At 37.7% G+C, this 12,646-nt stretch overlaps 1 protein-coding gene across 9 annotated transcripts in view; it reads left to right on the top strand.

Moving 5' to 3' along the window:
- MAPK8 (mitogen-activated protein kinase 8) overlaps positions 1–10,444 on the top strand; it is a 51,900-nt gene extending 41,456 nt beyond the window's left edge. For 8 of the 9 annotated variants that reach the window (XM_082052603.1, XM_082052611.1, XM_082052606.1 and 5 more), the window contains exons 8-12: positions 18–200; positions 1,030–1,154; positions 2,133–2,196; positions 4,111–4,188; positions 5,230–10,444. In XM_082052603.1, the coding sequence (XP_081908729.1) occupies positions 18–200; positions 1,030–1,154; positions 2,133–2,196; positions 4,111–4,188; positions 5,230–5,375 (596 nt within the window). In that variant the 3' untranslated portion in view covers positions 5,376–10,444. Of the gene's footprint in view, positions 1–17; positions 201–1,029; positions 1,155–2,132; positions 2,197–4,110; positions 4,189–5,224 lie in introns of all 9 variants that reach the window. The other variant, XM_082052612.1, reaches the window with a different exon arrangement.
- Positions 10,445–12,646: the final 2,202 nt, after the last annotated feature.

The raw sequence follows: 12,646 nt of genomic DNA, 5'->3' as shown, positions 1-12,646 counted from the left end.
TAGCTGCATAACCTTAGATATTGATCAATGGAATAAAGTTATAGAGCAGCTAGGAACACCATGCCCCGAATTTATGAAGAAATTACAGCCTACAGTCCGAACTTACGTGGAGAACAGACCTAAATATGCTGGATATAGTTTTGAAAAACTCTTTCCAGATGTCCTTTTCCCAGCTGACTCTGAACACAATAAGCTTAAAGGTAAGGTCTGTTTTCTGTGTGTTGTGTATTTTAAAAGTTTTTAAACTCTGATATATTGAACAGAAGTGTATCTTGAGGCTTTTTTTCGCTATAAAATCATCCCACTAAGGATTTAAATATTACAATAGTTATATCATGGGAGTGCATGAGTGTGCTGGTGTATGCTTGCCTCCAGTTTCTCATCTTCTCTGAAACAACTCCCATTGTGGAGATACCTTTTCAAAGAAAAGTAGATATACATATTCCTCTCAGTAACACAAGCCAAAATGATTTAGAGAAGAGTAGGGAGAGGGTGGTGGAATAGAGTTGTGTAGGCAGGGCAGATCATCTTTCTCTAGGGATGAAAAGAAATGTTTTCAATTCATCTTACATAGATATCCCGTAGTTACTGAAATAAGTTTCTGGTTTTAAAAATTGCTTACTCAGTGGAGTCTCAGACCTACCATATTTTCTGCAACTAACAGTACATGACACTTTTTACCCCATAAACTGTAGGAGAGGCATAGTAGGTGTTTGCCCCACTGCTGTTCCAGACAAGGCTGCACTGCCAGCTGTTGTATTTCATGTAAGGATGTCATGGCAAGGGGCACTGTATGCTGAAGATGTATGGTGAAACGTGTCCAACTCCTTTCCCACCTGTTTTCTTCTCTTCATTTTTTTTTTCTCCATTAAATGGACCACTTTCATAAACCCCAAGTTATGTGAGACCTGCATAGATGTTAAACTGGAATTTGGTTACTCCAGTTCTTCTGTCCTTATGAGCTTTGACATACTGCATTATGTGCACTATTTATGGCACTAGTCTAAATAGAAAATTTCACTTTTGCAGCAAGTCAAGCAAGGGATTTGCTATCAAAAATGCTGGTTATAGATGCTTCTAAAAGAATCTCTGTGGATGAAGCCCTGCAGCACCCATACATCAATGTTTGGTATGATCCATCAGAAGCAGAAGCTGTAAGTTCTTGTTTTAAGTCTCTGATTAGGAAGGTGTTGTACTAAAGCAAATTTGTTGTGATACTTGATACAACTGCTTGAAAGAAGATCATTGCATGATCTTCACATTTCACTAGAAGCTTAACTGAGCCATAATGATTTATATTGACATTGATTTACATGTTTATTAGAAATAGCATTAAGAATGGGTGCAAACTTGCAGGTAGCTTTATCTCTGTGTGTGTTTGTGTTTAATTGCATATAATTTCCAGGACATGTAGTAATGCATCCGAAAAATTTTATATATCTTTCTGATTTGTTGAGTTTCAGTTGTTTCAGTGTGGTTTGGTTGCCCTTGATAGGATTCTGAGGTATTCACTCCTGGGCAAGAGAAATATCTTCATGATATGTAGCGATTGATAGTACTCTTAAACTAGGAAATAAGTATTTCAGCAAAATTTGAGTACAAGATCTTGAGCTTTCAATTATTAACAGTAATGAACAAAGGGATTAATTGATTTTTTTTTCCCTTAAAAATGAATTTCAGGACAATTTCATGTTATTAAAAAAGTCTCATATTTTAAGATAAAAGTGGTTGGTGGTGGCCTACTAAGAACAGGAGAAGATGCTGATGTAAAGGTTGCAACTAGAATTCTGCTGATCTATAACAGCTAGAGGGAAAATGTAGTAATTAACAGTAAGCAGGTAAAAAGGGCTGCTTGGGCTATAAACTGCTGCACTTAGGAGCTCTTTTACCAGACTGCTCAGTTTATATTTTAATGATTACAGTAAGGTAAACAAATCTATTAATCAGAATAAGTTTAGAACATGTAGCAGCATCTGGAAAATAGGCCAAGTCCAAGTGTGAGAGCATATATGGCAGAGTGAATGAAGTATTTTTAAACTAGGTTCATATTCTGAGTGCTTACTTTTGCTTTTCATTCATTCTGGTTTTGTATGCCTTTGATTGCTATATCGTGAGTTTCTTTGTTTTTTCAGCCTCCACCAAAGATACCAGATAAGCAGTTAGATGAGAGGGAGCACACGATAGAAGAATGGAAAGGTAAGAAGGGCATTTTAAGTTTACTAAGGCTTTTGGAAGTAGGCTGAGTCCCAAGGATTACTCTTATTAGGGTTCTTCCAAGCAACTTAATAGTATTTACTTAAACTGTTTGGAATGACAAGGGAATAGATCAGTGCTTCACAACCTCTTGATTGTCAGGACACTAAAAAGTTTTCCTGTGAAGGTGCTGAACCTTTGTAATGAACTTAAGTTCACTCAGTTGTAGACCTGCTCATTTCAGTCACCTCTTGCAAATGATAAGGCAGCATTTTTAGGGAAGGTAACTCTTCTGGACAAAGTGTTACAGTTCAGAAAGGTGCAGGAGGTTGAGCAATGCAAGTCTGAAGTAAAAGCACTAGTCTTCAAGGGAAGAACATATTAGCAATAACTGAACTCTTTTAAATCAAGCAGTGGATTTGAAAGAAGCAGCTATAAGGAGTGTTAGTGAGATCATGAGGTCACAGCTACTGCAGGAGACACTGGTTATCAACTGTGGGATCCTGAGAAAATATCTGGGGTTGAGGTATGGAACAGATCGTAGTCTGGCATAAGACTCATACCTTGAAGGGCATGAGTTTTAGTGTTCAGCCCTGGTTTAATGTTTATATTTCCTGGTCATATATGAGGTATAAAATGATAAAATAAAAGGGAAACATCTTTGTTACTTGTAAAGCTTGTGCTTCATTTTGAAATTGCTTTTAAAAGGTGTGGTGTTACTGCAAAGGTCCTAGTGCTAGGAAAAGGTGCAGATTCAGAGAGCTGTGCAGGCTATAAGTGTTGCATTTAAGCAAGAATATATTGCACTGAGCAATCTAATACTTTGTACTGAAAAAGTCTAGGAAGGGCCATTAGGCCTGTATAGCCTTTTTATCCCCAGAGGGAAAAATGGTTTATAAATCATTTTTTGACAGTTTCATTGTGTTGGCTGGTAATGGGCACAGGTCTGTAAAATCTAGTACTACCACACTTTTAAGTCACGTTCTATTAGAAAACTGAGTTTTATTTGTAAAGGCAGAGATAAGGAGAATTGTGGATATTCTCTTACCATCCTCCTTCCAAGCCAAGTTATTTCCCTTTTGAAGCAGATGTGCTAAGGGTATTTCAAGCAATATGGAATTTACTTTTGAGACTCCCACACCCCCTTGGAATTATAATTCTTAAATGCTTTTTTCTTCTAAACTGTTTGTACATTGCATTAGTTTGCCAGTAACAGATAAGAACTGACTGTCAGAATACTACTTCTTATGAGTTGCATTTAACATGTTTAGTCCTTCTGTTGTTACTTCTGTAGATTCATTGTCTTTTCTGGGTAATAAGCTGCCATTAGCCTAGAAACCTGGCCAGTACAAAGAGTGTATGATTCATGTTACAAGCACTTCTGACCTTTTTAAGCATGAGGAACTTCTGAAACTGGAAGACAAAGTTGCTTCTTTCATTTGGAGAGCAATTTATATGCCAGTGTTGTATTTCATTTCATGGTTATCTGGACTGTGCGATGTTGTTGCTGGGGAAATGTAGTGGCAAATCTGTGTCAGGAGGATGGAAATGCTGTTTGGAGTTGATCCTACCTATTCATTTGAAGACTGCTAATCAAGTTTATTTGTACCAAAGAAGCCATTGATAAAAACTGAATGGTCATTAAGTTTGACCTCAGGTGCCCAAGCAGCCTGGACAAAAGAGTCTTAGAGGAATGTCAGTGTGTTCTTGAGAGTGCCAGGCCATTGTAGGTCCAATAGAAGAGAATTGTACATTTTTGTATCACTTACCAGTTGTCCTGTAGCCTGTGGTTCAAAACTAATTCTGAACAGTAATAAACCTATGAAACGTAAACGTACATTTTAATGGGACATGGATTATCAATCCAGTCTTGGGTTTGCAAATTCATTTTTTGCCTTCCCTTCTCTGCATTTTCAGAGTTGATATACAAGGAAGTCATGGACCTGGAGGAGAGAACCAAGAATGGAGTTATACGTGGACAACCAGCCCCTTTAGGTTGGTTACAATAAAAGCACAGTATAGAGCTGCATTGAGTTGTAGGTCAGGAGGGAGTAAAGCTGTTCAAGACATCCAAGACTAACCTAACCCAAAAATATGACTCTTTAATGACCAATAGCCTCTTGAATTCTCTTTGAGATATTGCTTATTTGAATGGAATGTATGAGGTTGACATCTCTTTTTATTAATCTGCTAAATTCCTTTGTTATTGTCCCCACATAACTGACGCTTCATTCATTTCAGTCCTCAAGAAACATCTTGGTATGTACTAGTACTCTTGCCGTAATTTGGTTAGATGTATTACTTGTAGATAGTGCAGCTTCAAATAAAGATATAACCACTGCTTACATCCGTTAAGTAAACAAACAGGATTTCTAGGTTTTCTCCCTTTGAATATTCTCTCTAAACAGAAAGGGAAATTATGGAGCACTTTCAGAAACTGTTGCTGAATTTTGGAGTGAAATATGACCACTGACTGACCATTGATAGGATTCTATTTGCACTGTTGAAAAATGATGGCAAGACAGGGACAGCTGTTGGTGACTCTTCTCAGAGTTCACTGAATTCCAGACTCTGAAAAATCACGATGTATCTGAGATTGAATGTATGTGATGTGGCTGAGCACCAGTTACTTCCCAGCCCTAAGGGGGATTATTTGGAAAAAAACAGTCCCCTTCTTTCTTTATCTAAATATATAGATACATTCTGGCTTTGCACCTCAGCATTTAGTTAGGGTACCGTAGCTCTGGCTTTATGCAGTATTATCTGTGTTTGTGATTTTTTTAACCTTCAGCCATTTACTGTAATTTGGCAGGTATCGTGCCATGTGAGTTCTGTGGTTCTGACATTCCATTCATTAAGCTCCATGTTAAAGACCTGTGGTCTTTATTTACTTGGACAATGAACTGAGACACATTTCTCCAAACTTGCCAAAACAGGGGAAAGTAATGGCTAATTAGGAAGAGACAGACTAATGCAAGGACTGAACTGTGCAACTGTATCTGCAACTGATTTGCTGTTTTGTTTCTCATAGCACAGGTGCAGCAATGATCAATGGCTCTCAACATCCATCTTCATCGTCATCTGTCAATGATGTGTCTTCAATGTCAACAGATCCAACATTGGCCTCTGATACAGACAGCAGTCTAGAAACCTCAGCTGGACCTCTGGGTTGCTGTAGATGACTACTTGGTCTTTTTGGGGGCGGGAGGGGGGTCCTTTTAGTCATTAATAGGGCACCTTTAAAATTTGGTGGTATTTTTGAGTGTTTCTTCAAAAATAATGGTAGAATTCATCATAAAGTGCTGTAATTTTAAACTGTAAGTTGTGTTAAAAGCAGCCACTTTTTTGCTGTAATTAACTGTAAAATATTAAACCTGATAATTTTTATTGTGGTTTTAAAATCTGCATATTTGCTTTACTATTATGCTGCTGATCTTTTTTTACTGAATTTGTAAGATTTGTTTTATCAAAGCACATATTAATGTTGTGGTCATTACCATATAATGAATTATTTAAGATTTTATAGGGTTTCAATTTTTTAATTAGAATTTATTCCTGATGTTTTGTTCATGATATCCTTCGAGTTTTATGCTTGGTCACATGTTCATGTCCAGGTGGAGTGGGGAGAGAATTCAGTGCAGCCACCTGTAGTTTTGGGCATACTACTGTGGTGCTGGCAGTGAATAAAATCCTCTTTTATTTTGGTCACTTGCCTACACTACTTCAGCAAAAGCAACAAGTAGTGAATTTTTTTAGAGAAACAGTAAACAATCCTTTGCAAAGTAACCTCATCTGAGTGGTTTTATGATCTTAAGAAAGCAAAGCATATCTTCAAAGCTGCAGAAATATCTAGCCTAACTGAGTAAAGTGATGTTTTCTGCAGATTTGTGGCATGCCAAATCTTGTGATCACCATAAAACATGAGGATACTTCATGAATAATACATTGCAATGCAAATAAACTGTTTACTTCTAGCTCGTAGCCTGTTTTTGTACACACATCCAGGATGTCTAGACTACCAACAAGGAAAATGAATATGCTGAAGCTATACTTTCATATAACATGTGATTCTTGGGAGTTTTGTTTCTTACTGGTTTTGTCTACGAAGGTGAGTGCTTTTGGGGTAGAAGAGGGAATGACATGAATGCAATAGGGGCAAAACTTCAGCTATTCTTTCTCCACCAGAAGTAACTGATTGCTAAAAACCATTAAGTGGTAGGAGAACCTCAGGATTTCTGTAGTTAATGCATTAAGTGAGCAATATATGCCATCCAAAGGAGGGGGAAGTAGTGCTGTATAAATTAATATTTATCTCTTTCATTTCACCATGAGACCAGTGTAGCAGAAATCTTTATAATGGTTCATTTTAAGTCATAAATATTCAATAATTTTCGATGTCGAAGCTCCAGGTTTCAATACACTTTATAAACAAAAGATATATTGAAATGTATACAATAGTTACTAAATAGTCATGTAAAATGGTGCTGCTCCTCACAGAAGTATTTTAACTGTTTACATTTTATATTTACCGAATGATTTATGTATAACTGACTTAAGTTTATCTATGAGTTAAACAATCATTCAGAATTTATTCCTTTGGAAAATGCAGATTTTTAGTGAAGCTAGGCTGTATAACTGATTGCCTTGTGTAGATGCATATTTTGTGTGTGAAGAGGAATTTAAATTAGTAATGCTCACAGAAATGGGCATAAAAAAAACCCACAGAAGTTTTGCCAGGCACAGGAGCATAAGCAAATAATACAGCTGGCTACAGAGGTCATCCAGAAATGTCTAATGCTTTTCAGTGTGGTTCCTTCTGCTTGTTGGGTTAAATAGGTATCTTTTTAGAGTTCTAATTGGAAGAGGAAAGTTTGTCTTTGCAGTTTCAGAAAAATAGAAGTGGTAGTAATGCTTTCAATATCTAACATGTCTTTTTAAAAAACATACAGGGTTATAAGGAATGGTAGTGTGTCAGAGATGACTAAATTGATAAACTGCACAGTTGTTTTCCTGGCCTGGCTAGACTGCTGGTAAGTGCTGTGTGTGTGTAATTTTGCTTTCCTCACTTGTATCTAATATTTCAATATTGCCTTTCTAAACCACATTTGTTAAGGCAATTATTTTACAGGATCCTGCCAAATTGTTTGTTACCTCAGAATAGGCAGGGCATGTTTGGATTCATCTAGCACTGGAATATAGAAAATCTACTCAAGTTAACCAGAGATCAACAGAACAGTCTATTTTGTAATTTTTTATCAAAGTTTAAGCTGTGAATTAAGCCAAAAATTTTGGTCATACAACAGTACTCCATTGTCATATAGGATCAAATGATATTCTGGTCAACCCAGTGTAATGAGTTTAATACTGGCAAAATTAACTTCTGATGCCTGTGCTATTAAGAAGATAATTTGGTAAATATTTGGTAACTATTTCAATTTGTTTTGGACCCCTCTGGATTGAAGTGGTGAATGAAATATTTTGAAACTTTAAAATAATTTTTGTTAGCACTTTCCAGTGTCTTAAAGAAAAAAAAGCTTTTAAAATTAATATTAAGTGAAACATTTTCTAGGCTTTTACCACACTATGCTATCAGTAGTAACTTAGTTCATAAGCTCTAAGTAGAACTGAGCTTTTCTTCTTTTAGGGCAGAGTTGATGAATGGGTGGGACTGTCCACTGCAACATACTGCAGTGGGAGTGAGCTGTGTTTAAAGGGATTACTTCGGAGAGGTCAGAGCTTTGCCAGCGGGAACCTAGAGTTCACTTTTGGCACCATCTTCATAGCAGTGTTGTTATTTTGGTTGGTTGGTTTTTTTTCAGTTGCTTGTGTTTTGGGCAGATTAAAGTGAGGGCAAATTTCAAAGACAAGAACATCAGATTCAGTAACCAAAGTATCACAACAACATGCTAGTCAAGTTCCCTTTTTATTAGTTGAAATACAAAATTTTTTCATAGGTAGTTGTATGCTCCCACAGATAGAAGACAAATAGGCAGCTAAAGTTCAGCTGTCTTTGTCTATTGTTATGCTGTTAGCTCATATACTATCTAATACACTGTACAGTTTTATTCTTAAAGTATTATTAAGCTTTATTTTAGTCTGTTATTTCAAAATCTTCTCATGACAACAGGCTTCACTAAAGTGCATGCAGTTTTCCTCTTCTAGGGCCATTCCGATCCATGGGAAGTTGGTAGGGACTGAATTACAGTGCACTCGCTGTCTGATTTCTTATGTCAGGTGAGGTTAAAAGTTGGACAAAAATAACAACGAGATAAATTTCCACCTTCTCTGGCCACAGCTGTGGCAGTTATCAAGGATAAAATAGCTCCTTCCCTTTCATAGAAGTAGGTTCTTCAGGATTTTGAAATCAAAGTGGGGGTTGGGAATTAGTACTGTTAGTGTGTGCTGCACCTCTGCTCCGTGGAGTCTTCGTTAATGCAAGACAAGGGGGGTCAGAATCGAAGTTTTTGTGTGTTAGTGTGTGTGAGAAGCTAGCCTGCCAGAGCAATATTAGAGCGGCCTGACTGACCAGGTCACCTCTAGTGCATTCATTCTGCTAAGCTGAATAGACGTGGTACTTTTCCCTATGGAGGTGCTGTGCAGCTTGGGTTTTTAGTTTAGAAGAACCTTGCTATGCTATATGTAAGAGTCTCTTTCTGGATAAGAGTTCCAGCTAGACACAAAGGTAGTGGTTGGGTCAGCCCCCTGCCAGCCCTGGGGTGTGGATGCAGGGGAGGACGTGGTGAGTGTATTTGGCGTGCGTGGGGCGACAGCACCCTCTGCTGCCGCAGTGCCCCGGGAAGTCGTGTGGTACTGATGTGGGTTTGTTTTATGGAAAATTGCTTCTGTGAACACAGGCTGTTTCATTAGAGAGCAAAACTTAAGCACCTTGCTGGGTGTTTGCATGAATATAACCCTCCTGCATTCATGTGTACAGCATTCATCTCAACATTGCATAAAGAAAAACGGTCAAAAAGCTAGAACATGGGTATAGTTCCTACGCAGCCAGTAATCCAAAGTGTGAGACATTAAATGTTTCTTGATTGTGGGGGAAAGGGGAGAAGACAGTTCATCTCACACTTTGCTTTACTGCTGTTGCTAAAGTTGCTAAAGGAAGTGAATTACTGTTTCTAGGTATGTTTTTATTTGCTGTTGACACTAGCCTGTCAATACTGTTACATTTTATTTTCCTATCAGTGTTTTGGTTCTTCTGTATTTAGTTTGAGGACTGGAGTTGAAGGAGAGCTGTCTGCACTTTTCAGCAGGATTAGAAAGAAGGTTTTAATGGAGAAATGTGATAATGCTTTATTGCCTTCCCAAATTTTCAATTCATTTAATTTATTCTTAGTTAAGGGCACTGGATAAAAGTGGTATTTTAAGTGATCTCTTTCACATCCTTCTCTTCTTTAGATATCTCTGCATTACAGAAATATGTTATGAATCAGATCACATTGTGTTTCTACTTCTGCAGTTAAAATTCTAAGCTAGGTTTTCTTGAACTACCTCACACAAACTTTCTACGTTTTTTTAAGTAAGTAAAGCTATCCCTTACTATTGGAACTACACTGAATGTGAATAGAAAATACACTTCCTTTAGAAAAATAAACCTAGTGGCCAATGTTGAGACAATATCAGTAAGTATGTTTCTTAAGTATTTCACGTAAGATGTTCATGTGTAATATATAGCTTGTGTACAGTAATCTACATCTAGAATATTGTGTTAGTTGTAAATTGGTGATTTTATTATTGTAGTCTGGTTTTGTAGGTAAAAATAGCTTACTAGTAATGTCAGCTCATCCTTTACATTTTACAAAAGGAATAATTCTTGGTAAGCTTTGCATACAGATGAATTACTTTTGTAGGCCCAATATCTAGTCTATTTTTGAGAGTTGTTTAACTTTTATTACTAAAGTTGAAAAAAACCTCCTAATTATTGTGATCATTCATTCTGCCCCTTTTGAAGTATATTCTTAATTTTGTCCCAAGAAATATGAAGGGGAAGATACACCATTAAAAATACTGGGGAAAACTGTAATTTTCTTTTTTCCCCACATTTGATACCTTTTCCTGTTATTCCTTTATTCCCTCCAAATAAGCTGTTGGTGGGGCATTACTGAGAACATTGTGGTTTTTTTAATCATTCATGCCATAGGTCATTACATGTGCACCACTGGAATGTATACATTGTTATCTGGTATGTCAATTGGTTATAATGATATTTTAAATAAAAAAGGGGAAAAAAGTTTGACCACTATGAATTTGGTGTTTCTTCGTTGCTAGGCTGGAATGGATTTTGTATGGATTTCAGAAGGCTGCAGTTGGAGTTTTATTAGCATCAGGCCTTCTGGAGAATTCATCTGGCTTTAATGGTACTTGAAGTGTTGTCTTGTGCGTGAGCTCGCTTACAGCAAAGTGATATTATTCTTCCATTTCTCCATTCCCGTGGACTTTGGATGTGACACAGGCTGTGGAATTCATTCTTTCCTGGAAATACAGCTGCTGAGACCCTGTGTTGCAGAAAGAGGTAAGCCATGGTGGTCTAGTGTATGAAAAGAGGGCCCAGTCCCTGTGCTCTCAGGAAAAAACTTTCTCAAAACTGAGTTTCGGAAAAGCTTGGGCGATCTGACCTCTGAAGAGCTGATCCTGGAGAGCTAATGGGTGCTAGGGCCAGTGCCTGCACTGGCACCTCTGCAGTGGGGCTGAATCCTAATGTAATGCACTTCATTGCCTTCATTTCCAGAAGGCTCTCAGGGTTTTTTCTTTAACTGAAGACTCAGGATGCTCTTGAGTTGTGTTTGTCTGGTTGGTGTTACAGTGTCTTTGGGTACTTTTTTAAGGGAAAGGTACTTGACCATGGGCAGTACCATGCAGCCTGCTTTGTTTCTCTGGACCAGCCATTCATGAGCTGCTCTTCTAGAAATGTGGTGAGGCTCAGAAATGCTCTTTTATTTTCATATGTTAGCATAAAGTGTAGCTGATTCCAACTAATCTATTAATATAGAGGAAGACATGAGACAGTCTTAGCTCTGCTGTGGTTTTGTCTGTGGGTGACTTCATCCCAGAACTGAAACACTTCATAGTGTGGCTGGCTTGCATGGAACTCACTAGCAAATGTCGATAAATCAATAATCTATCATTATTAATCTTCCTTTTTCATATTAGAAATGCCGTGGAGACCTATAGAAGTTTTTTTCTTATTCTGGAATGGTGCTCTTTGGCTTTGTATTTTTTTAAGCATATGCTTGTGGTGGGTTTCTTTCACTGGAAGATTCTTACACTTTTTTGCCTGCATAATACTGGAAGGGGTGTTCCAGGCTGGGAAGCTTGTACATGTGAAGCTATGGTAAAAATACATCTACCTAATTACAGAAATGTCATATCTTTTAATTACTGGCAAACCTGTATCTTGTAAATGCTTTTAAAAAACATGCTACTTTAAACTGGGAGCTATAATAAGTGAAAGGTCTGTAAAATAAGGAATCCTTTCTTCACTAGGCAAATGAAGTGGCAAGAAAGAGGGTACAGAAGCAGGAGGTAAGCCTAGGAAGGCTTGTATCATCTTCCTCAAATAAGGGCATATTGTTTCATGAGGTTGCGTACAACAGTGCAGGTGTGTTCCCATTTCTTGCATGATTGCCCATGATGGGAAATGAACATTATCCTCCTGCTGCAGTCCTTTAGAGTTAACATCCTACCGTGCTTTGCTTTAAGATGAACTGGGTAGTTTGCAGCTTCTTGCAGGCTTTATTTACTGCAGTAGATCACCTTCAAAAGAACCTGAAATTTATCCCTCGTAAGCAAGAAGAATGGGTGTCTGTTTCTGGAGCACAACAGTCAAATGGATACAAAAGTGGAGTGAATACAGTTTCATTTGTGAATTTTATACTGGATGCCAGAGTAAGATTATGCAGTGCTACATAGCTGAGAGATGATCCTATCCTGGAGCTGAAGATTTGGGCTAGACAGGTTTCTTTCTCGGTTCTGCTATCTGTAGTGGTTACCTAGTCTTAAATAGTTAAATAATATCTAGAATTCCAGCTGCATTTGATTTCATTGAGAGTTAGCCAATAATCGAGTTTAGTGTTTGTCTTGCATCTTTGTTCTTTAGGCTTCCAGTTGGCACAGCTTGGTTCTTAAGTTTGTAGTGTGCCAGAACTAAAAGGGAGCACTTGATACACACAGGAGATAATGCAACATAAATAGTCTCAGGGATGTGGGCTGCCAGGATGGATATAGTGAAAGGTACCCATGTTGGGGGGTGGGAATAGAAGAGAATATTAAAATAACCTGGGTGCTACCACTACTTGGATTGAATGCCTCAGACAGTAGAAACTTTATTTTTAACAGTCCTGATGTTTTAATTGCAAGTAATTTTTCTAGTAGTAAGGTTTGGTTTGTGATGACTGGCATAGTGCTCGACACACCTAACCTGCTGTGCTGCTCCTGGCTCAAAACC

This window comes from Streptopelia decaocto, assembly GCF_964273445.1.
Source record: "Streptopelia decaocto genome assembly, chromosome: 5".
In the NCBI taxonomy this organism is placed as follows: domain Eukaryota; kingdom Metazoa; phylum Chordata; class Aves; order Columbiformes; family Columbidae; genus Streptopelia; species Streptopelia decaocto.
Note: the sequence above shows the minus strand (reverse complement) of the source record. Positions and strands in the feature narration are given on the sequence as shown.